The 25,436-nt window shown below is 35.0% G+C and overlaps 1 protein-coding gene across 1 annotated transcript in view; it reads left to right on the forward strand.

Annotated features, from left to right (window-relative positions):
- Positions 1-25,436, forward strand: part of CSMD3 (CUB and Sushi multiple domains 3) — a 1,391,498-nt gene that overhangs the window by 1,362,069 nt on the left and 3,993 nt on the right. Inside the window, exons 64-70 of the mRNA XM_052651435.1 lie at positions 2,058-2,169; positions 4,388-4,567; positions 7,295-7,360; positions 17,085-17,243; positions 19,992-20,104; positions 22,185-22,272; positions 25,244-25,379. Of these exons, the coding sequence (XP_052507395.1) occupies positions 2,058-2,169; positions 4,388-4,567; positions 7,295-7,360; positions 17,085-17,243; positions 19,992-20,104; positions 22,185-22,272; positions 25,244-25,379 (854 nt within the window). The remainder of the gene's footprint in view (positions 1-2,057; positions 2,170-4,387; positions 4,568-7,294; positions 7,361-17,084; positions 17,244-19,991; positions 20,105-22,184; positions 22,273-25,243; positions 25,380-25,436) is intronic.

Consider the following 25,436-nt stretch of genomic DNA (forward strand, 5'->3'; position numbering starts at 1 on the left):
AAGAATCAACATGCCAACGCAGGTTTAATCCCTGGGTCAGGAAGATCCCCTGGAGAAGGAAATGGTAACTTACTCCAGTATTCTTCTGGGGAATTCTATGGACATAGGAATCTGGTGGGCTACAGTCCATAGGGTACGTCACAAAGAGTCAGACATGACTGAGCAACTTAGCACATATTGAATACAGCATGAAAGTGCTCCCTGGAGTAGAGCAGTGTAGTAGCACTGGACAAAATCAGGCTTTAAGAGGGTAAGAAATTTCCTGGATGCAGAGATGAGGCTGTAATGGAAGATATTATATGAGAAAACTGGAAGGATAAAGGTTGTTATTGGAACTGAATGTTTTGGTTGTAGCATAATTCTTGCTGATAAGAATATGAAGATGGTGGAATATAGCTGGTCTCAATGTGAAAAGCCTTAAGGCAACAATTGAACATTTTCAGACTCCATATAGCGGGGAAGGCTGAAGTGCCAGACTCTTATAATCCTTATCTTCTCCTCTGTCTCTAACTCCTTAATAAATTCTGGTAATTTTCTCCCTGTAATATATTTTAAGTAAACAACCTCCTTTATACGTCTGTTGCCACAAGTTGGTCAAACCTTATCCACTCAAATCTAAAATGACAACATGAGCTTCATAATTAGAATTACTGTTCATCATTCTTCTGTTTTGTAGTTTCCCCATACTGTGGCTAGTTTAGTTTTTCAAAAATATTTTCTACAGAAATTTTAGTTTCTCTGAAAGCTTTAGCAATTTTATGTTTTTATTTGAGAGATTCAAACACTATAGCCTGCTATTTGAGATTCTTCAGAAACTGATTATATCTCTGTTCTAATAATTACTGCTGGAATTTATTTAAAGTTTATGTCTCATGCCCATATGGAGTGAATATATTCTATTTTATTTAATCCTTATATCTCAAGATAGATAATATCATCTTTACATTTATATAGGGAATTAGGTTTCAAAGAGGAGATATAACTTATTCAAGTAAGATCAGATTCAAAGTTAAAGCCAAGTATACATGCCTCTGGGGTCTATTTTATTTTTCACCTGTATCTCTTTGTTTACCACTTTTTTCCCAAATCCCCAGTTCACTGTTTAAATTATCTATGTTAACTAACCAAAAGTCCTCTTTTTTCCTCAACTATTAATATCATGGTATATGTTTTAACCACTATATATTTTCTCATAATATTCTTATCTTTTCTACTATTGTATCAGTTTTCAAACTTCAGTGTTCATTAAAATCTCTTGGAGGACTTGTTAAAATCACAAATAACTGGTTGCTAAGGTTCCAGAGTTGCTATTTCTGACAAGTTTTTAGGTGATGCTGAGGTTACTGGTCTGGGACCCCACCTTGAAAAACTTTGTTCTATATATTTGTACAAATTGAATATCTCTTAAAATATCCCCTGGAGGAGGGAATAGCAACCCGCTCCAGTATTCTTACCTGGAGAATCCCATGGACAGAGGAGCCTAGCGAGTCCAGGGAGTTGCAAAGAGTCAGACACGACTGAGCAACTAATACTAAAAGCTTAGTGCAAATAACGTCTTCCATTGTATTTTTCTGTTACCAATACAGTCTTCAGTAAACACCTTCATGTCTAATCTCATATTGCATGTACTGTCTTCCATATTCATGTGCCTCTTATGTTGATAGTTATCTTTATTTCTGCATGTCTTTGTCCATCTTCATGTATATATCTTTATTTGACTCTTTGTCTGTCTGTCTTATGTTTATATATAACTTATCGACCTTTTGGTATCTTATAAATTTTCTTCAAATTACAATGGCAAAAAGTTTGACTTCTATGTATACATTGTATTCAAGCATTTGATGCTGAATGTACACAGAGATCTAAGTTACTTTTTATCTTTGGTCTTTTTTCCCCCATTTTTACTTTAAATCCAATTTCAGTTTTCTTCCAACCTCTACCATTCAGAATTTATTTTGAAAGCATTTTATCATCCATATTTTTTTTTCTTTTTTGTGTCTGTTGCTGCATTTGAAGTTACACTGGAACATTTGTTTTTTGTCTGTAATTTACTTTAGGTGGGAAGTGTTGTGCAGTTCCACTGCAAAAAAGGACATCTTCTTCAAGGGTCTACAACACGGACTTGCCTTCCTGACCTCACTTGGAGTGGAATTCAGCCTGAGTGCATACGTAAGTATAAGAAATTATACTTATAAAGGATAAGACTTTATATACATTATTTTCCAAGTGTGAAAATAAATTTATGTCCATGTAAATGGTGAGTCACATTATTTCTAGGTTATTATAAAATATAATTCACATATATAGTGTTATTACTATAGCATAACCCCATGCCCGGTGAGGAGCGTTATTTTTCAAGAATTCAGAAGGCACAGGGAACAGTTTTGTTCTTTTTGAAAAGCTCTTGTAACTGTGTTCAGTTTGGTCACATGGTAATTTTAGATAATGATGATTTTTTGGTTCATAGAAATGACTTATGACTCTGAAGTACTGTGAGATATAGGAGGCTCCAACACAGTAGTGACTCAGTCGTTTTTCACTTTTTTGTTAAACTCTGAGAACCTGAGTAAAGCTAGAAACATCCATGAAAAGAAATATGCATGTATACCTTAACCAAATCATTGACTATTGCTTAGAATTTCCTTAAGCTTCTAAATGTGCACTGACCATAAGTTGGAAGAACTGTAAACCATCTTTTTTGAATTATAGTTACAAATAAATTTTAGCTGGTGAGTTACCCTTTTCTCCCCCCGCCCTTACTTCCTCATTTCAATCTCTTACTCCATCTTTTTTGGGTGGAGAGAAAAATAAAGAGTAAGCAGGAAAAGAAATACTCATTAGAAAGACATCTAGCTTTTAAGATTTCCTGAAGTCCAAATAAGGCCTGCAAATTTACTCTGTCCCTGTCAGAATCACCCAAATAATAATGGGGGCTCATGTGGATCCACAGTTTACTGAAAAGCAGTAGAACACTCCACTGAGAAGTCATGTCACATGCCTGGCTGGCTTATACTTAAATACAGCAAAATTCCCTAAAAGAGAATTCCTTAGAGTGTGTACGTACTTTAGAACAGCTGTGTGGGATGTGACTAGACCTTTCATAGTAAACCAAGATTCTTTGGAGACCTGCACTTGGCATATAATGATTTAAATAAAATTAAGTAGCTTCTGTTACTGCAGAGCATATCAGAATTTCTAACATGTGCATAATTAGGGTTAAGAATATAGCAGAAACAGACTATTTGTGTTTATTTCCCCAATGAGAATGAACTTTTATTAACTAAGTTATATTAAATATAAGCCATATAACATTATTTTTACATGTGTTAAAATATTAGATATTATTTATAGTTTAGTTGTTTCTCTACTAAGAAAAAAATGCAAAAATTATTTTCCAAACAAATTTATCCACAGAACATTCTTTTTCAGACAGGGTCTATATTCATGAACACATGATTAGATATGTCTTGTTTAGCAGGAGAATTCTTCATAGCATCTCTTACTGACTAAGAAGGGAGTGGTTATCCTAAGACACAAAACAAGTAAACTGAGGGGCAGGGTCAAGTAGTGTCATAAGTGAAATAGTGGAGTTAAGAGAGAGATTTAGTAATGGGTAAAACCATGGAGGAAAGGAGACAAAAAAGTCAAATGAATGAAAAATTACTGCTAGCATATGGACCTAAAATATGGCCAAAAAATGCCATGTGCAAAAAATTATTCAGTTGTACTTTCTACATTAGGAATATTAATAGCAAAGCAACATATTGAATTGTGATTGAATTTAACTTTAGAAAACATGCCTTTTAATTTAAATAAATATAATAAATGAAAAATTACAAATTAATATTTCCTAAACTGGTACAGAAAATCTGAGTTTGACAAACTTTAAGAGTTATCTTACTGCAGGAGTTAATAAATTCTTTAAAATGCTAATATATACTGACTCTCCAGAATACATCTTTTATTTTTTCTCCATTTTTTAACATCCACCAGTGTCCCAGAGATGATTGTTTAGAAAATGCTAGTCTGTGAAAACATTTACATTTACATTGATAAGCTTTCCTTGATGCATTGGAATATCTAAAGGTATACTTATATAAAGGCATTGTTGTTGTTTAGTCACTAAGTCAAGTCTAACTCTTTTGCAACCCCATAAAAGAGCCAGGCTCCTCTGTCCATGGGATTTCCCAGGCAAGAATACTGGAATGGGTGTCCATCCAGGGACTGAACCTGCATCTCCTGCATTAGGCTCATTCTTTACTTCTGAATTACCAAGGAAGCCCGTATGAAGGCGTTAACATACCTATAAAAATATATAATGATTCCAACCTCAAAATTTTATAACATGTCTATAAAAGTGAACTTTTTTTTCCTTTCTCTAACATAGCCCACAGCTGTAAACAGCCAGAAACTCCTGCTCATGCAAATGTGGTAGGGATGGACCTCCCATCCCACGGGTATACATTAGTTTATACCTGCCAGCCTGGCTTCTTCTTAGCTGGTGGAACAGAACATAGAGTGTGTAGATCCGATAACACCTGGACTGGAAAAGTTCCCATTTGTGAAGGTAAGTTTTCTCTATAAAAGCTTGCAACAGAAGATTTTGTACTGTCTTGGATTTCCTCAGATATAAGAGACAAAAAAATTAATTAATTAACTTAGGAACAAAAGTAGAAGTGATGTAGTCATTTCATGCTCTGTTTTTTCCTTCTTACCTTAATTACTTTTCCTAGTTCTCTGCTCACAATAGGTGTATTCGTTTTCTAATGCCACCATAAAAATGTACTACAATCTGGATGGCTTGAAAGAATAGAAATTTATTCTCTCACAGTTCTGAGGCCAGAAACCTAAACTCAAGGTGTCAGCAAGGCCCTGTATCCTCAAAGGGCTCTAGGGAAGAATCATTCCTTACCTCTTCCTAGCTTCCTATGGCTTCTGGCTATCCCTGGCTTTCCGTGGCTCCTAAAGGCCTCCTAAATTCTGCTTCTATTTTCACAGGGCATTTTTTCCTATGTATCTCTGCACGTCCTCCTCACTTAGAAAAGTAGCAGTCATTGGATTTAAGGATTATCTCAGTAATATGTCACCTCAGGATTCCTACCTTTTTACATCTTCGAAAACTCTGTTTCCAAATTAGGTCATGTTCTGAGGTTCCTGGTGAGCATTAATTTGGAACATAAAATATTCAGCCCACTTCAGTAGTGAAAACTGCTCCCAGCGTTCCTGAGTTTATATCCTTCTGGTAGAGTAAGTCTGGTAGAAAGCCTTTCCCAAAACTTGGTTAGGGAGGCAGTATCCAGAAGTCTTAGTGTCACAGGTTTTAATATAATCAATCTCCAAATTCCTTTCTCAGTCAGGATTATATGACAGTTTGACCATATCTAGGTGCTATGTTAACCTGTGTAGCTGCTTTACTTGATCAGAACAATTTCCATCTGGACAAGATATGATGAGTTTACCAAAGGAAAAACAGTTTCCAGAAGAAGGAATAAAGGAAGTTTTTCTAGAATTCTTATTAAAGTCATCAATACATTTTTTTTCAGGCCTTTAGTTCTTGACGTCTTGAAGCATTCACAAATGTAAATGACTTTGTCCTTGTGAAATGTTTCATTCTCTTTGTTTCTGTAGGGCGCTACAGATTGTTTTCTTTTTAAAGTTTTTTCATGATAGAAATCCCTTTTATGTGAGATCTTATTCTTTTATTTACTTGTCATTGTCTTTCTCCACTCTCCCATCCTTTCATCTGCCCTTTTTCGACTAGAACATAAGCACACACATACACACACAAAAGGCAAAAACTGTGTCAATGTATTTACAAGTTTAATTTTGATTACTGGAGCAGTGCCTTATATGTGAAAAGTGTTTAATCAGTATTTGTTGAATAAATAAATATTTTATCTCCTCAAATTTCTGGGACACATTCTCCATTTCCTTTTTAAGCTTAATATTTTCTATCTTTTCTACAGCTCAGTTCTTTGTTTTTTTTTCCTTTCATTCAGTGTTCTCTCCCTAGGTGATCAAATTCATTCAAGCCAATGACTTAGTCTCCTCTATGAAGATTATTTACAAATTAATATTTCTAGCTCATATATCTGCTTTTAATCCCAGACTTATATTTTGAATTCCTTACCTGATATTGCTTCTTGAATTTCTCAAAGATATTTAAATAATAAATGCAAATATAAACTCATCAATTTCCCTTCACCATTGTTGTCTCTTGATGTTCCCTAACTTTGTGGTACCATCATCACATAATAAATAGAAATCTAGTAATCACCTTTGACATCTTCCTGTCCCTTTAGGTCCACCAGAATTTTAGTAGCTTTAGACAAAAAAATCTATCCACTTCTCAGTTTATCATCACTACTACAGCAGTTTAACTCAGCATTATCTCTACTGAGACTACTGAAATGGCCTTTTAAGTTCTCTATCCAAATCAATACCTACTTCTTTCCAAATTGTTCTCTATCTTGCAGCCAAGGGGATGTTCACCCAAATAACTTCTCTTTAAAGACTTTAAAGACATTACGTTGTTCTTAGGTAAAAGATGTACATCTTTACATGTCCAAAAGCACTGCATATCAGAGCTGCTTCAACTTTGCAGACATATTCAGCACCTCACATGATTCTGAGCTCCTTTTGGTTAGGCTTTAAACTTTAAGTCTTTACCTTTGAGTCTCATCAATTTGTTATGACACCGTGGGATACCTTAACAATTTTTTTACTCAGTTTTTCTTCCTCTCTCTTTTTTGGCCATGCCACAGAGCTCATGGGATCCTAGTTGCCTGACCTATAAAGGAGCTGAGTGCTAACCACAGGATCACCAGTGAATTCCCTATAATTTTTAACTCCTAAGCATGAAACCTATCCAAATTATTTGCCTTTAAGCAATAGGAACATACCCTTAGCCCTCAGCTTCAATATTGGAATCAATTATTTCCATGTTGATTTATGCCTTTAAAATAAGAAATAGGATGCAAAAGATGCTACCTTAGATGCTAAGGTAGCATTAAAATAAGAAATAGGATGCAAAAGTGCTACCTTAGATGCTAAGGTAGCACTAATATTCTCTTGCCACACTGGATTCTAATGAAGATAATTATTAAAATTGTTAGCTGTACAACAGTAATGTTGAGTGGGGACTGAGATGCTATAGTGAACAGAACATTTTGGAGAAAATTATGATATGTCAGAGAATAAAATTGACAAGGCATCACATTGTGTATGTGTGTGTCTGTATATGTGTGTTATTAATTATATTAAATTTTGTAAATGTTTTTGTTTCTTTTCATAGCTGGTTCCAAAATATTGGTAAAAGATCCTAGACCTGCACTTGGAACACCCAGCCCAAAGCTAAGTGGTTAGTCCTTTCAAATGCTTTTGTAGTAGTCATGGTTTCTAAAGGTGATCATTAACAAAGTGACAACCATTTATTTAGAAAACTATATTTCAACATGGAAATATGATGCATTTTACAGTTTGGAATTTGAAATTTTAAAATGTATATTATAAGATGTTGAATTTCAAGCAGTGTACTACTGTGACATGTTAATACCCAAAAATATTTTGTATAGTTCTCTCTATGAAATTTCCCTTCAAGAATATCTGCAAATAGCTATAAAATAATGCCAATGTTTTATTTAAAATACTAAAATCAAAATGAGGCTTATATATAACATTTAAATGTAATTTTTTTTAAGAAGGAAACAAATACACATGGAGTTGAGAGTAAAAGTTTACCAACTTCTAGAACTTGTTCAGTTTATTTTCAGTAATTTGATTTAAAACTAAAATTATTTAATCATTAAACATAGGGAACTTGAAGTCCTACAACCATAATGTAATTCCCATTTTATGCACTGCCTACCCTAAAACTCTGGAAAAGATACTTTCTACATCTGGGCATCCATTTCTTTATCTATACAAAAAAATAATAGTAATGATTAGATTAATATAACAAACTTCATGGAAATGAAGTACAAAGTGCTTAGCTCATGGTAGAGCCTCAGTATATGAGACCTGCTTTTTAACGTATTAGTAAATATTATATTTACATGGTAGAAATGAAGAGATACACACAGAATTAAAGCCTCAGCATCTAATCTTTACCTTGGAAATAGATTTGGTCCAATTGTAATTAGCCAGGTACAATGTTGCTGCTGCTAAGTCGCTTCAGTCGTGTCCAACTCTGTGCGACCCATAGACGGCTCAGAGGACCCACCAGGCTCCTCTGTCCCTGGGATTCTTCAGGCAAGAACATTGGAGTGGGTTGCCATTTCCTTCTCCAATGCAGGAAAGTGAAAAGTGAAAGTGAAGTCACTCAGTCGTGTCCAACTCTTCGCGACCCCATGGACTGCATCCTACCAGGCTCCTGTGCCCATGGGGTTTTCCAGACAAGAGTACTGGAGTGGGTTGCCATTTCCTTCTCCAAGGTACAATGTTAGAATGTAATATTTGTTGGTTTCAGAAGTTCTCAGTGTACATATAGTGGAAATGGACTGCCTACCAAAAAAAAAAAAAATCAGTTTGAAAAACTGATTTTTTTCAACAGTCAGTGAAAACAGACTGAATTTCTCTAAAGTAACCAATGAATATGTCATCATAAGAGAGAAATCATTTCATGGACTCAGAAAACCACAATGGTCAATCAATGCCCAGAACTCTCCAAGAAAGATGCTTTATCTGGGAGCCAGAAGGGTGCTCAGAATAATAGCTCCAGCACATAGAATATAACCCTAGACTGTCTGCACCAAAATATGGCCAGTGTCCACCAATCAGGCTGACAATTTTTTTTAAGAATATGGAAGAACTGAACAAAAAACTAATATATGTGATATAATATTTTTAAAAACTGTCAGTTGCTCAGTCATGTCCAACTGTCTGCAACCCTATGGAGTGGTATAATATATATACATAGAAAGATTTCTCATCAACCAATGAAATAATATATATTTTCTTTAAAATTTCATGAGAAAGCTATGAGAATTGATCATATATCAAGAAATAAATAAATCAACATAAATTTCAAAGCAAAGTAAGTCTTATCTGACCATGATGCAGTTGAAAGTCAATAAGAAAATTGATAAATTTTTTAAATGCCTCAGTGTTTGGAAATTAAGAACAAAATGAATACTAATGAATAAGTTATGAATTGAGGAAGAAATTAAAATGGAAAATATAGCAATAGAGCTTAATTATGCTGAAAAATCTAAATATCAAAACTTGGGGACTAGAAAAAGTAAAGATGTGAAGGAAATATAAAGCTTTAAACCTAAATATTAGAAGAAAAGAAAGCCTCAGAATCAATTAATGTCCTATTAAGAATATATAAAAAGTATAATGGAATGACGAAAATAAAGCAGAATTCAATATAATATAAATGAACAAATAAACCAAAAAAATCTGAAGATATAATAAAAGAATCTCAACAGAGCCAAAGGTAGTTCTTTTAAAAAATGTTAAAAGTGACAAATTTCTGGTAAGATTGATAAAGAAGGGAACAAAAATTAAATAACATTTCAAAAGAAAATGTGATAATTAGAGAATATAATGAATAAATCAATATATATAACAGAAAATACCAGACCACCTTAACCTGCCTCCAGAGAAATCTGTATGCAAATCAAGAAGCAACAGTTAAAATTGGTCATGGAACAATAAGTGGTTCCAAATTTGTAGGAGACATCAAGTATGTATTCTGTCACCGTTATTATTCATCTTATATGCAGAGTACATCACTGGATGAATCTCAAGGTGGAATCAAGATTGCCAGGAGAAATATCAATAACCACAGATATGCAGATAACACCACCCTAATGGAAGAAACTGGAAAAGGTCAGTTTTCATTCCAATCCCAAAGAAAGGCAGTGCCAAAGAATGCTCAAACTACCGCACAATTGCACTCATCTCACACGCTAGTAAAGTAATGCTCAAAATTCTCCAAGCCAGGGTTCAGCAATACGTGAACCATGAACTTCCAAATGTTCAAGCTGGTTTTTGAAAAGGCAGAGGAACCAGAGATCAAATTGCCAACATCTTCTGGATCATCGAAAAAGCAAGAGAGTTCCAGAAAAACATCTATTTCTGCTTTATTGACTATGCCAAAGCCTTTGACTGTGTGGATCACAATAAACTGTGGAAAATTCTTCAAGAGATGGGAATACCAGACCACCTGACCTGCCTCTTGAGAAACCTATATGCAGGTCAGGAGGCAACAGTTAGAACTTGACATGGAACAACAGACTGGTTCCAAATAGGAAAAGGAGTACATCAAGGCTGTATATTGTCACTCTGCTTATTTAACTTCTATGCAGAGTACATCATGAGAAATGCTGGGCTGGAAGAAGCACAAGCTGTAATCAAGATTGCTGGGAGAAATATCAATAAACTCAGATATGCAGATGACACCACCCTTATGGCAGAAAGTGAAGAGGAACTAAAACGCCTCTTGATAAAAGTGAAAGAGGAGAGTGAAAATGTTGGCTTAAAGCTCAGCATTCAGAAAATCAAGATCATGGCATCTGGTCCCATCACTTCATGGGAAATAGATGGGGAAACAGTGGAAACAGTGTCAGACTTTATTTTTGCGGGCTCCAAAATCATGGCAGATGATGACTGCAACCATAAAATTAAAAGACACTTAATCCTTGGAAGGAAAGTTATGACCAACCTAGATAGCATATTCAAAAGCAGAGACATTACTTTGCCGACTAAGGTCCGTCTACTCAAGGCTATGGTTTTTCCAGTGGTCATGTATGGATGTGAGAGTTGGACTGTGAAGAAAGCTGAGTACCAAAGAATTGATGCTTTTGAACTGTGGTATTGGAAAAGACTCTTGAGAGTCCCTTAGACTGCATGGAGATCCAACCAGTCCATTCTGAAGCAGATCAGCCCTGGAATTTCTTTGGAAGAAATGATGCTGAAGCTGAAACTCCAGTACTTTGGCCACCTCATGCGAAAGTTGACTCATTGGAAAAGACTCTGATGCTGGGAGAGATTGGGGACAGGAGGAGAAGGGGATAACCGAGGATGAGATGGCTGGATGGCATCACAGACCCGATGGACATGAGTCTGAGTGAACTCCGGGAGATGGTGATAGACAGGGAGGCCTGGCATGCTGTGATTCATGGGGTTGCAAAGAGTCAGACATGACTGAGTGACTGGACTGACTGACTGGATGGAAGAAAGCAAAGAGGAACTAAAGAGCTTCTTGATGAAAGTGAAATAGGAGAATGAAAAAGCTGACTTAAAACTGAACTTTCAGAAAACTAAGATCATGGCATCTGGTCCCATCATTAAATGGCAAATAGACGGGGGAAAAATAAAAAAAAACAATGGCAGACTTCATTTTCCTGGGCTCCAAAACCACTGTGAATGTTGAATGAAGCTATGAAATTAAAAGACACTTGCTCCTTGGAAGAAAAGCTATGACAATCCTAGACAACATATTTAAAAGCAGAGACATCACTTTGCTGACAAAGGTCCATATAGTCAAAGTTATGGTTTTGTCAAAGCTATGGATGTGAGAGTTGGATTATAAAGAAGGCTGAGTGCCAAAGAATTGATGCTTTCAAACTGCGGTGTTGGAGAAAACTCTTGAGAGTCCTTTGGACAGCAAGGAGATTAAACCAGTCAATCAGAAAGGAAATCAGTCCTGAATATTCATTGGAAGGACTGATGCTGAAACTGAAGCACCAATACTTTAGCCACCTAATTCGAAGAGTTGACTCAGTGGAAAAAACCCTGGGAAAGATTGAAGGCAGGAGGAAAGGGGGATGATAAAAGATGAGATGGTTGGATGGCATCACTGAATCGATGGTCATGAGTGATAGAGGCTCAGTTGTGTCCAACTCTTTGCAACCCCTTGGATGTAGACTGGCAGGCTCCTCTGTCCATGGAATTCTCAAGGCAAGAATACTGGAGTGGGTTGCCATTTCCTTCTCCAGGGTAATGGACATGAGTTTGAGCAAAACTCCAGGAGATAGTGAAGGACAGGGATGTCCACGGGTTCACAAAATGTCTGGCACAACTGAATGACTAAACAACAGAAATTACATAATTGTCAATTTTTTTAAAGTTAAATATTGACAAGGTACTCAAAAAGTGTATCTTTACATAGCTAATAGGAGAAAAATGAGCAATACTATAAGAAATAAAGTAGTGGTTAAAGCTATTTCCACAAGAAAAAAATATGCCTCTACTGATAAGCTCTACACAATTTTGAAGGAACAGAACAGATCATCTCAGTTTTATAAAAACTATTAAAGAGGCTCATTTTATGGGTCCAATATAACTCTAATAACTCAAGTAAAAATGTTATAAAAAGGAAAAAATTATGGGCCCATTTGATATAGGATTATACATTAAAAAGTCTGACTTAAAACCTTAGTGAATTAAATACAGTTGACTCTTGAACAGCAAGTGGATTAAAGGTGCTGGCACTCAGTGCAATCAAAAAACCTGTATATAGCTTGTAGTCAACCCTCAGTCTGTGTTTCTTCTTTACCCAAGATTCCTTTGTATTTGGGATTCTACATCCATGAATTCAGCCAATCATGGATCAATATAGTAGTACTCTAGTTCTTACTATTGAAAAAAAATGTGCATAAGCGGAGCCTCACAGTTTAAATCCATGTTGTTCAAGGATCAACTGTACAACATTATCATAAAGATGAAACCATTGACAAATTGTTTTAATGATGGATATACATAGATATTTTCATGGTAGGTAACTAAACCTTAAACATAATCTATCCCATTAAAAAAGTAACATCACAAATTATGAACACCACAATACTTGTACAGAAACTATTTTATAAGATTGAACATCTGTTTATAATTTTTTAAGAGTTTTAATAAATTAGAAAGAAAAAGAATTTCTTTAACCTGGGTAAAGGTAGCTATAAAACTCTAGAGCAATTTCATCTAAAGTGGGAAAATATTAGAAACATTTCACTTAAAATCATGACACAGTGATTAGATTCCCCTAAGGAAACAATAATTTGGCAGTGGTATCAAAGTCAGGAACATGGCAGTGCTATGAGGCCCATGAGACAAAGTTTAAATTCAAAAATGTCTTTGAAAAAAAAAAAAAGATCATAATCATCATTGCCTTCCTCCCTTTCACTGTGCTTCACATCAGCTTTAGTTGGATAACGTTTTAGAGTTTACAAGAACTACTGAATAAGTAGTTTAAATCTTTAATTTAAATCACATTTAAATCTCATATTAGACTCAACAGTAGAAAGTATTATCATCTCCATTGTACACAGGGATTTAAATGACCAAATGGTGTCTACCTCCCGGCCTGTCATGACTCGGATTTCTCAGTTGTGTGTAAGAAAGGTGGAGGGTGGTGGTGGCATGCTGGAGCCTACAGGTAGAGCTTTGCTCTAGCCAGTTCTGTGCATTCTTTCAAAGTGCATTCAGTGATGTCATGTTTATAGTTTGAAAACTGCAATTATGGAAATATATATACTATAGAATCAGCAAATACTGTTCATACAAATCAATTTGTAGATTTGTTTTCTGAAGTGCCTGTGTTAAGCATTTACAACCAGATCAATAATTTATCCGGATACAGTGTAGCTGCTGCCAATATCTACTTCTTTTCACCGCTGTGTTCTTCTCCCATTGGAGTTCTCTTTAATCTCTTTTAACTAACCTTCTTAATTCCCCTAAGCACCATGGACAAGATCACCAGATGTAGCAGATTTTTGTTAAATATTCAGAAGTAGCAAAGAGAAATCATAGTACAGGCCAGGGGAAAATAAACAAATGAGAAAGATAAGAATAGTGTGTTTATTGAGTACCTACTAATTTGCCAGGCACTGCTATTAGAATATCTTTCTCCCTTGCTGTTCCTCTTACCTCTCCAACTGGGAGTCCATTACCTCCAAATGCCAGATCTTTCTAGTACAGGATAATTTCACTTGTCACTCCCTCCTCCAAAAAATTTTAGGTATATTTTTCAAATTAACTGCTCTTTAAGTTGAATGGTTTTATGAAGACATACAAGACTTTCTAGAACTAATTCCCCCCAAAGATGTCCTTTTCATTATAGGGGACTGGAGTGCAAAAGTAGGAAGTCAAGAAACACCTGGAGTAACAGGCAAATTTGGCCTAGAGTACAGAATGAAGTAGGGCAAAAGCTAATAGAGTTCTGCCAAGAGAATGTGTTGGTCATAGCAAACACCCTTTTCCAACAACACAAGAGAAGACTCTACACACGGACATCACCAGATGGTCAACACTGAAATCAGATTGATTATATTCTTTGTAGCCAAAGATGGAGAATCTCTATACAGTCAGAAAAAACAAGACTGGGAGCTGACTGTGGCTCAGATCATGAACTCCTTACTGCCAAATTCAGATTTAAATTGAAGAAAGTGGGGGAAACCACTAGACCATTCAGGTATGACCTAAATCAAATGCCTTATGACTATACAGTGGAAGTGAGAAATAGATTTAAGGGACTAGATCTGATAGACAGAATGCCTGATGAACTATGGATGGAGGTTCATTACATTGTATAGGAGGCAGGAATCAAGACCATCCCCAAGAAAAAGAAATGCAAAAAAAGAAAAATGGCTGTATGAGGAGGCCTTACAAATAGCTGTGAAAAGAAGAGAAGCCAAAAGCAAAGGAGAAAAGGAAAGATATACCCATTTGAATGCAGAGTTCCAAAGAATAGCAAGGAAGGATAAGAAAGCCTTCCTCAGTGATCAGTGCAAAGAAATAGAGGAAAACAATAGAAGGGGAAAGACTAGAGATCTCTTCAAGAAAATTAGAGATGCCAAGGGAACATTTCATGCAAAGATGAGCTTGATAAAGAACATAAATGGTATGGACCTAACAGAAGCAGAGATATTAAGAAGAGGTGGCAGAATACACAGAAGAACTGTACAAAAAAGATCTTCATGACCCAGATAATCATGATGGTATGCATACTCACACTCACCTAGAGCCAGACATCCTGGAATGTGAAGTCAAGTGGGCCTTAGGAAGCATCACTATGAACAAAGGTAGTGGAGGTGATGGAATTCCAGTTGAGCTATTTAAAATCCAGTCTATCCTAAAGGAAATCAGTCCTGAATATTCATTGGAAGAACTGGTGCTGCAGTTGAAACCCCAATACTTTGGCCACCTGATGCGAAGAACTGACTCATTTGAAAAGACCCTGATGCTGGGAGAGATTGAGTGCAGGAGGAGAAGGGGACGACAGAGGATGAGATGGTTGGATGGCATCACCAACTCATGGACATGGGTTTGGTAGACTCCCGCAGTTGATGATGGATAGGGAGGCCTGGCATGCTGTGGTTCTTGGGGTCGCAAAGAGTTGGACACAACTGAGCCACTGAAGTGAACTGAACTGAAGGTGCTTACCAAATCAAAGACTTTTTACCAGTACATTGTATTACATTTTTAGGTAAGGTCTCTTTTACATACAGAGCATAGCTTTGTTGTTTGAGGTTTGGGAACAGAGTGCCACTCTTAGGATGACTTGCAAAGTCCCTGAGCCTGGACTATGGATTTTTCATGATACTAACCATGCTTTATACATATATATATAATACTCTACTATATAATGAGATATAAGGCCCAAATAGTAAAAAGTTTCACTATTTTATCTGCATAATAATAATGATAGCAACTAACACTTAGCAAAACTTCATATTCATTTAATCTTCCTTGTAACCTCTATGGTAATTCCACATTAATGATAAGGAAATTCAGGTTTCGAGAGTTAAGTAATTTAGGAAAAACCATACAGTTTGTAAATTGTAGCTGCTGCTGCTGCTAAGTCACTTCAGTCGTGTCTGACGCCGTGTGACCCCATAGACGGCAGCCCATCAGGCTCCGCCACCCCTGGGATTCTCCAGGCAAGAACCCTGGAGTGGGTTGCCAGGACTTAAGTATCAATACAAGCATTCTAGCTCCAGTGTTTGCACTTCTGTCTGCTATATTACTTTTGAATTATCAAATACAATATAACAACTCAACTTATGAGTGCACTTTGTATTCATCTTCTACCATAGCTCCATAGCTTTATTTGTTTGCTGAGTAGATTTTGGGGAATGTACAATTTGTAACTCCAGTCTTTGTGATTGGAGCAGTAAGAATTGTTATGGGTGTAGAGAAAATCAGGTAACAAATGTCAATAACTTGTTAAATCTATGTTATTCATTCACTCACACAAACAGGCATAACTGTTTTGAAGAGTTGCTATCTAAGAATGGGCTTTATTGTGATGTACTGGATTAATGGAAACTTTTTTCAGCCTCTTACCAGGATCTAAGTAGACTTTGACACACCTAATTTATATCGGTTATAAATTACATTACTAATTTGTATAAATATAATGTCTTATTTATTTGTATGCATTTGACATTAAGAATGTTTCTTCTTTGGGTGAAAATTTTATATTAGAGTATTCTTTGATTCTACCACAACTCATCTCTTTCCCATGAGAGTTCACCAATTCTAGTGACAATTCTTTATTTCTAAAAAATACTTGTAAACCTCAAAGCTATGAGGAGCAAACCAAGGGAGCCCTGTTCTTCCTCACGAGCACCTATTATTGAAATAACTGAGCTCAGTATTTTGTAAAGGAGACAAGGAGCATCCCTCCTGCTAGTCTTCCAAGGCTGCTTAGCAAGGGAGGTTTTAACTCTATGTCCTTCCTCCTGTGAGCCTATCTCTGCTGCTAGGAGAAGAGCAGGCATCCTGGAACTTGTATATGGACTGACTTGACTCAATAACATAATTTTATTTTCCTTCTGAAAAAAAGATATTATAGGAAGCCAAATATGGGTAAATGACATTTAGCTGGATTTGCAGTCTTAATGTCTTTGATCAATGTGCCTTATTTATCTCTCATTGATAATGATGTGTGTACAAATCTAGGCTATCATTATTTTGGCTTATTCTAAAAAGATTCAAACATGTATGTGAAAAAATCATCTTATAATGCACGTTTTTCTTGTATATTTAGAAAAATGATTATTCTATAAACTAATCTGACACTTAATGCTTATATGTATAGGGCACTGTAAAATGAATGTGTATGTTTAATTTTTTCACAGTTCCTGATGATGTGTTTGCCCAAAATTATATATGGAAAGGCTCTTACAATTATAAAGGAAGGAAACAACCCATGACCTTGACAGTCACTAGTTTCAATGCTTCCACTGGGAGAGTCAATGCGACACTCAGTAATAGCAACATGGAACTGCTTCTTTCAGGTATCACTTTAAAGAAAAGAAACACTGCCTTCATGCCTTTATTTCCATCATTTCATCCTTTTTATTAGTGATTTTTATACTGTGAAATATTTGCTTTATTTCTGGTGGCATTCATAATTCATTTAGAAATAAGGCTTTCTGGTTTGATTGAGGCATATATAATACTACACAAATATAAAACTCTGAGACTCTGAAATAAGCTCCCTCAGGAATATTTTTACATGGCTAGAATGACATGTCATGAAATAGAACAGAACTTTTAATTTGAATGTAACTAACTGCTTCTCTATTCTCATAACACCAAAGAGACTGGATCAGTGATTTGCAAGCTGTTTTATCATCACAAAATCATGTCTTCAAATGAGACTGTTTAGGAGGACACTATAATCTAAGACAGAAAATGTAGGGCTACACTACCCTAATTAGGCAAAAGGAACCCAGAGCCCTATCCATCTTCTCAGCCTTCCCAAGTTTCTTTGATCTGGTGCATACTTCCCTCATTATCTTTGATTACTCTGGTTTTTCTGACATTCAAATGTTTCCTCAGATGGCATCTTATCAAAAGCACTCCTGATGACCATAGGTAAAGTAGCCTTTACCTTACAAATAGACTCACTCTGTTAATCATAGGCAGTCTTATCTTATTTCATTTTCTTCTTTTCATTATTTGAAAGTATAGCATAGTATAGTATAGCATATTATGGCATGATATGACATGACATGACATGACATGACATAATTTGTCTATACTCCAACAATTCAAGCCCTAAGAGAGCATATCTTTGCCTTCCAGTTCATTACTGTATCTCAGAGGTTAGAAATGAAACTGGAGCAAAATTGGTCTCAATGACTTTGAGTTATTGTTTTCATTTAAAAATAGATTTTAAAAATATTGATACTGAAAATATGTAATGTATATATTTAAACTTATTGACTATATAGCCCATATAATTATTAATAGTGAAATAATTTGTGGTATAAATAAAATAGGAAATAAAATTTTATCTATTGATTTTGTAAATTTTACAAGAACTATACAGCATCAGTTTGTATTGTTGAATGAATGGCTCTACTTTAAACCCAAAATAAAAATATTAGAAGTTAATATGTATTTAATTTTAAATATATATAAAATTACATGATATAAATTGAGTTAAAGGAATGCATTTAAATTGTGACTACCAATCTATTTAATTTTGAAGCATGAGTTTTATTTTTCTTCTGTAAGAGTGAAGTGAAGTGAAGTGAAGTGAAGTGAAGTCGCTCAGTCGTCCCCGACTCCTTGCACTGAGCTCCTCTGTCCATGGGATTTTCTAGGCAAGAGTACTGGAGTGGGTTGCTGTTTCCAGTTGGCACTAAATAAATATATATTTATCCTAATCCAATTTCTACAAATATAGGAACATAAACATAAATAATTAGACCGATTTAACTTGCTATCACTGTCTACATAGAATTAATTATAACATTTTCCAGCAACTTTGGTTACTTTTGTATCTTTTCTCTATTATAATTTATAGATCAAGATCTGTGTATTATATTTATATTCCTAGCTTATTTTTATGATACCTTATTGCTTAAGTGAAATAGTAAGTGAATGAATTAGTGAGTCATTTCAACCTTCAGTTAATCACAAAGTTTTTACTTAGAATATGATTTTCTACAGTTCCCCAAAACACATTTCTATTCCAGCCTATTTCTACTCTCAGAGGACTCCTATTCAGGAAAAAATAAAATAAAATGAATACATTTGCTTCCCTTCTTTATGCCACATTCTGCATTTACTTTCATTTTTTTTTAATTTTTATTTTTACTTTATTTTACTTTACAATACTGTATTGGTTTTGACATACATTGACATGAATCCACCACAGGTGTACATGCGTTCACAAACATGAACCCCCCACCCACCTCCCTTCCCATAACATCTCTCTGGGTCATCCCTGTGCACCAGCCCCAAGCATGCTGTATAATAAACAAATGGGATCTAATTAAAATTAAAAGCTTCTGCACAACAAAGGAAAATATAAGCAAGGTGAAAAGACAGCCTTCTGAATGGGAGAAAATAATAGCAAATGAAGCAACTGACAAACAACTAATCTCAAAAATATACATGTATTTACTTTCTTGAACTAAAAATTCTACTTGATTTTTGTTATCCAGCTCAAATACTTTTTCTTAATAAGCATTTCCTAATCACTCTGGTGTGAAATGATCCTTCTTTCTTTGGCCTTTAATTCATCATATTCTCTATCTCTGTCGTTTTATCTCCTATTTCATCAGAAATTAGTGTAAGCATCACATTTTTTGATAGGAACCACATATTCATCTTTGTGGTTCCAGTAGCACCTCAAATACTCTTTTTCTAAGAGTGGGCATGTAATTAATTATTAAGGAAAATGTCAAGAGTTTCAACATTTGATTTATACCCTTGAATATTTTAAATCTGACTGATGAAATAAATCATTTTTTACAACAATCATGGAATGATGTTATTAATAACAATAATATTTGATTTTAATAGCATATGGAATTTAAACCCCACAGTAAGAGCTAAGTTGAGAATTTCAGCTGAGAGATTGCTATATATTGCAGGATTTGTGAAAAAGCATGAAACTGGACTTGATTTGTTGCTTTTTATTCTTTTCCTATCACATGTATTTATGATATATTTAAGGAGCTATAGATAATAAAGTGAAACATAACTATTTGCAAAATTAGTAGACTAAACATCCTTATATTTTACAGGAGTATATAAAAGCCAAGAAGCTCGCCTAATGTTACACATCTATCTTATTAAAGTACCAGCTCAAGCTACTGTGAAGAAAATGAAGGAGGAAAATTGGGCCATGGATGGATTTGTAAGTATATTTCTTTAAAAGTCTGCTGCTAAACTTAATAACACATTTGTGCTATGGTTTGTCATTAAAATTCCAGAAAAATGTAATTTTCTAAATTGAGCTACTTAAATGCACACACATAAAATAGCAAAACTACTATTGTGACTAATTTATTTTGAAAAAATAAATGATTCAGTATAAATACTTTAGTAATCTAGTGTGTCTAAACTACTAAGAGTATGACCTACTCTCTTCTTACCTAGAAGGTTTTCCTTGTAAAAGTTTTGTTACTTCAGAGCATATAGTCGGAGTTCCCATGCTCATTTTATCAAAGACTTCTGGGCAGTGTGTAAGTATACGATTTGTTGCTTCCAACTGCCAGTTTAGAAATTCCATTCACGTAAGTGATTGAATAGAACAGGGTAACTCCAAAGTGAGTTTATGGTAACTATACAGAAGAAGTAGCTCACATAACTTCTTCTTCATAGCCAACTTTATAAAATTGTCTAAATATGAAGAGTAAGTTTGGTTTCTGAGGGGAAAAAAAAGCGCATCCTGTTTCCCTTTCTGTGCCATTTTTCATGGAGTTGAGGTCTAACTCATCTTCAGTGCACTTAGATTGTTTCATTTAGGAAACAAATAAAATGAATTCATTCATTTAACTATTAGAGTTTGAGCTCTTCTTTTTAGAAGCATTTTGTGTCTAAAAATGACCTTGCCCAGGGTACATCTGATAATAAGGAATAAATCACTTGTGAAATGTCAGACTTACATGAATAATTTGGTATAATATTTTGCTTTTTAGGGCGAGGATGCAAGGTTTATTGCAGCTTTCACAATAACATGCATGACTTAGGTAACATTGCAAATAATCAGGACAAACTGGGGTAAATTCATATGACTAGTTATCAGTAACACTGAAATGTATCAACTCACATTTTATTAGTGAGATCAAATGACACTGTGCATGTAACCTATTTTTTACATATAGAATTTTACATGCAAGGTACAGTTAATAGCATTTGCAGCGTTAGGCAGAGTCACAAAATCTCAGGCTCAACATGTAATAAGTTCTTTCTCATGTGTCTGAGGTTAGCTTGGGGGGCTCCACTTGAAGCTGTGGTATCAAGTTCAGGTTTGCTCCAAGTGTCTCATATCAGGTCCAGGCTGGAGGGATAGCAGCTGTCAGGAACATGTCCTTCTCTTGCCAAAGGCCTGAAACTCTGAGGGGCAAAGTGGAAATATGTCCCCCTTATTTTAACAGCCCTATTGAGATACAATTCATGTACCCTACTCATTTAAAGTGTACAGTTAAGTAGTTCTTACTATATTTACAGATGTGTAACCATCACCACAGTTGATTTTAGAATATTTCCATCACCTCAAAAAGAAACCATATCCTTTACTTATCGCCCAACCCATCCACCCCTCCTTTCTCCCCCAAATCCAAGCAACCACAACTCTATTTTCTGTCTCTAGATTTCACTGTTCATATTTATGAATATACAATCCCTGGTCTTTTGTGACCATGCATTATATGGTTTGTTTCACTTATAATGGGAAACATACCTCTTAAGGCCTAGGCTTGGAACTGACCTATTGTCAATTCCACCCACATTCTATTGGCCAAAGCAAGTCGCAGGACCAAATCCAACTCATTGAGGAAGAACAAATACACTTTTCATGAAGGTTAATGGGAAGGGAGAGAATTGTGCCTGTGTGCTGAACAATAATCAAATCTACAAAGTACAGTATTATTATATTTTAATTTTTAATTGACTACTTGCCTCATTCTGTTTTATCATATCCTTGGTCTTTTTCTTGACAATCAGTTTCTTCACCTAAAAGAAATCTATAAATCTGTATCATTATATTAATAACTAATCCCCCTTATTTCCAGTATCCTAATTAAAGATGAAATTTTTCATTTTATTTTTAATGATGGTAAATTTGCATGATGTTCTGTTTTACACAGAAGAAGATAAGGAGGAAGGAATTGTGCATAATATTCATTTTATATTAAGCCTAAATATTTTCTAAGACTGGGAAAATATATCTATGGCCAGCTTTTAGGTTTAATCAAACTTATAAATATTTTTAGGTTTCCGCTGAGCCTGATGGAGCTACTTATGTATTTCAAGGATTTATTCAGGGTAAAGATTATGGGCAATTTGGACTACAAAGACTAGGTAATGTAGTAATTTTCATTTTCATGTACTTTCTTTATTACTCAAGATATCATAAGAAAATATAATGGATTCTGTACATTAGGCACACTTACTGCACTTTGAATTTTGCATTGTCAGGACTATACATTGATACACTTGATAGCCTTTTAAATAATTAGATTCTTTAAAATGTTGGTTCCCTGTGTTCCACCTCCATACAGTGTTTAGTTTTTCATCATATTTCTAATAAACATGACAAACTGCCTTTCCCTCAAGCAAGTAAAAAGGAAAAAAAGTGATAAAGTTTTGAAATAAAATTTTAAACTGTGAATAATTTTATCTTATGAGAATTGTATTACTTCTCTTCCATTTGAATATCTTTGCAATTTTCTTACTGCCTCCCCCACCAAAAAAAAAAAAAAAAAAACAAATGTAGTGGCACTTTGAGAAACTCATAGAATCTGGAAAGGGAAAATTACTTTGAGGAATGAGCCATTTTGAGGGCTTTATGCTATTCAGATATGTAAATTTTCTGTGATGGGAGGTACAGAGTTTGTCACTTTTATTTCCAACTCTTCTCAAACATGTCTAAATATTTAGCAGTCTCGTTTGAATGTATTTATTAACATACCTTTTGGTGTATAATTTTCCTAAAGTATACTGTCTCTCATTATATTGTGGTAGTAATGCATAAAGAGTAAATCCATGTTCTAAAAACTACTCCTTGATGTTTATCTTTAAAATTCCATTGCTTTGAACTTTTATGTAAGTTTTCTGAGTCCCTGGAAAATTAAAATGTAAAAGGGTACTAATATTTTTAACCTAGGGTATGACTTCAGTTCTGTTCAGTGCCTCAGTCATGTCCGCTGTTTGAGACCCCATGGACTGCAGCACACCAGGCTTCCCTGTCCATTACTAGCTCCCGGAGTTTACTCAAATTCATATCCAATGAGTTGGTGATACCATCCAACCATCTCATCCTCTGTTGTCCCATTCTGCTCCCGCCTTCAATCTTTCCCAATATCAGGGTGTTTTCCAAGGAGTCAGTTCTTCGCATCAGGTGGAAGAATTATTAGAGTTTCAGCTTCAGCATCAGTCCTTCCAATGAATATTCAGACTGGATTCCTTTTGGATTGATCTCCTTACAGACCAAAGGGAGTCTCAAGAGTCTTCTCCAACACCATAGTTCAAAAGCATCAATTCTTCAGCACTCAGCTTTCTTTATAGTTCAACTCTCATATCCATACATGACTACTGGAAAAACCATAACTTTGACTAGATGGACCAAAGTAATGTCTCTGCTTTGTAATATACTGTCTAGGTTTGTCATAACTTTTCTTCCAAGGAGCAAGTGTCTTAATTTCATGGCTGCAGTCACCATGTGCAGTGATTTTGGAGCCCCCACCCCCCAAAAGTAAAGTCTCTCACTGTGTCCATTGTTTTCCCATCTATTTGTCATGAAGTGATAGTACTGGATGCCATAATCTTCATTTTCTGAATGTTGAGCTTTAAGCCAACTTTTTCATTCTCCTCTTTCACTTTTATCAAGAGGCTCTTTAGTTCTTCTTCACTTTCTGCAATAAGGTGTTATCTGCATATCTGAGGTTATTGATATTTCTCCCAGAAATCTTGATTCCAGCTTGTGCTTCATCCAGCCCAGCATTGTACATGATGTGCTCTGCATATCATTTAAATAAGCAGGGTGACAATATGCAGCCTTGACATACTCCTTTCCTGATTTGGAACCAGTCTGTTGTTCCATGTCCAGTTCTAACTGTTGCTTCTTGCCCTGCATACAGATTTCTCAGGAGGCAAGTCAGGTGGTCTGGTATTCCCATCTCTTGAAGAATTTTCCACAATTTGCTGTGATCCACACAGTCAAAGGCTTTGGCATAGTTAATAAAGCATGACTCAGTTGAACATTTGATATAGTTGAATATTTATTTAAAAAGTAAATCAGCTTTCCCCAAATGAACAATAATAAGGAGATGTCATTTCAGATGATGTCTTGCCACAATTGTTAGTTTTAAAATCAGTAGAAGACATTCACTAATATAGTACATTGTCACAGTCGTATAATTGAATACAAGATTTTTTCACATTATATTCCCGAAATCATCTCAAGCACTGCATGTCTAAAACAGAACCTATTAAAAAGAAAAAGAAACTATTTCTTTCTGAAAAAAGAGCTTGCTGTTTATTTCTCTTCCATAGTCCCTGTGCCAACACGTTTATAAATCTCATTTTTCTCATCTTTTTGCTATGCTAATGTCATAACCATTTACTCAGTCCCAAGGAGAGCACTCCTAAATCCTATGTCTTCTTACACCCTTCATCCTTCATCCACACAAATAACTTCTGTTCATTTGAAATACGAAATGTTCCCGGAAATCTATCTTTTTGTGCTCTTCCTCGTGATATAGTTCCCATGTTAATTTCCATTTTTATCTGGGATGTCTTCAAACTACTCCTGCTTTCAGACCAGACTCTCTCAAGTCCATCTCACCTTGGTCACTGCTTAAAATTTTGTATTTTATCACTGAGCCTTTTTTTCCCCTATACATCTTCAGTTATTCCTCACTGTAGGTGGGTGGAAAGTTTGAGCTCTTCAGAATAATATTTATGCCTTTTCAAATAGTTTATCATGTTAGCCTCGTATTCCTACCACATATCCTTTCCATACAGATATGCCTGTCATTAATTCATGCTTCGTATATACACTTATTTTGTGGCTCTGTATTCTTCCTACAGTTGTTATTAACTAAAGTTCAGAGACACAGCTTATTTTTCACTCTGTATCCTTTCCTGGAAAAATATACATAGTAGGCATTGTGTAAAACTGTGTGGAAATAAAGGAGTTTTGTGAATTATTTTTTGTATTTCCAAGTAGATAAATATCTTGAGCAAGGAATAAATTAATTGGTTTATAGAAATATCAAGTTGATAAAAGAGACCTAATTTTATATTTGTATGTTATTTTTTTCTTTTATAGGACTGAATATGTCAGAAGGCTCAAATTCTTCAAATCAACCTCATGGTACAAATAGTAGTTCCGTGGCCATTGCTATTCTGGTGCCTTTTTTTGCACTTATATTTGCAGGATTTGGATTTTATCTCTATAAACAAAGGTAAGTTTATTGATGTTAAGATTAAAATGTTTCCCAAATCTGTATTTTATGTTCTAT

The sequence above is a fragment of the Budorcas taxicolor genome, chromosome 14, assembly GCF_023091745.1.
Source record: "Budorcas taxicolor isolate Tak-1 chromosome 14, Takin1.1, whole genome shotgun sequence".
NCBI lineage: Eukaryota > Metazoa > Chordata > Mammalia > Artiodactyla > Bovidae > Budorcas > Budorcas taxicolor.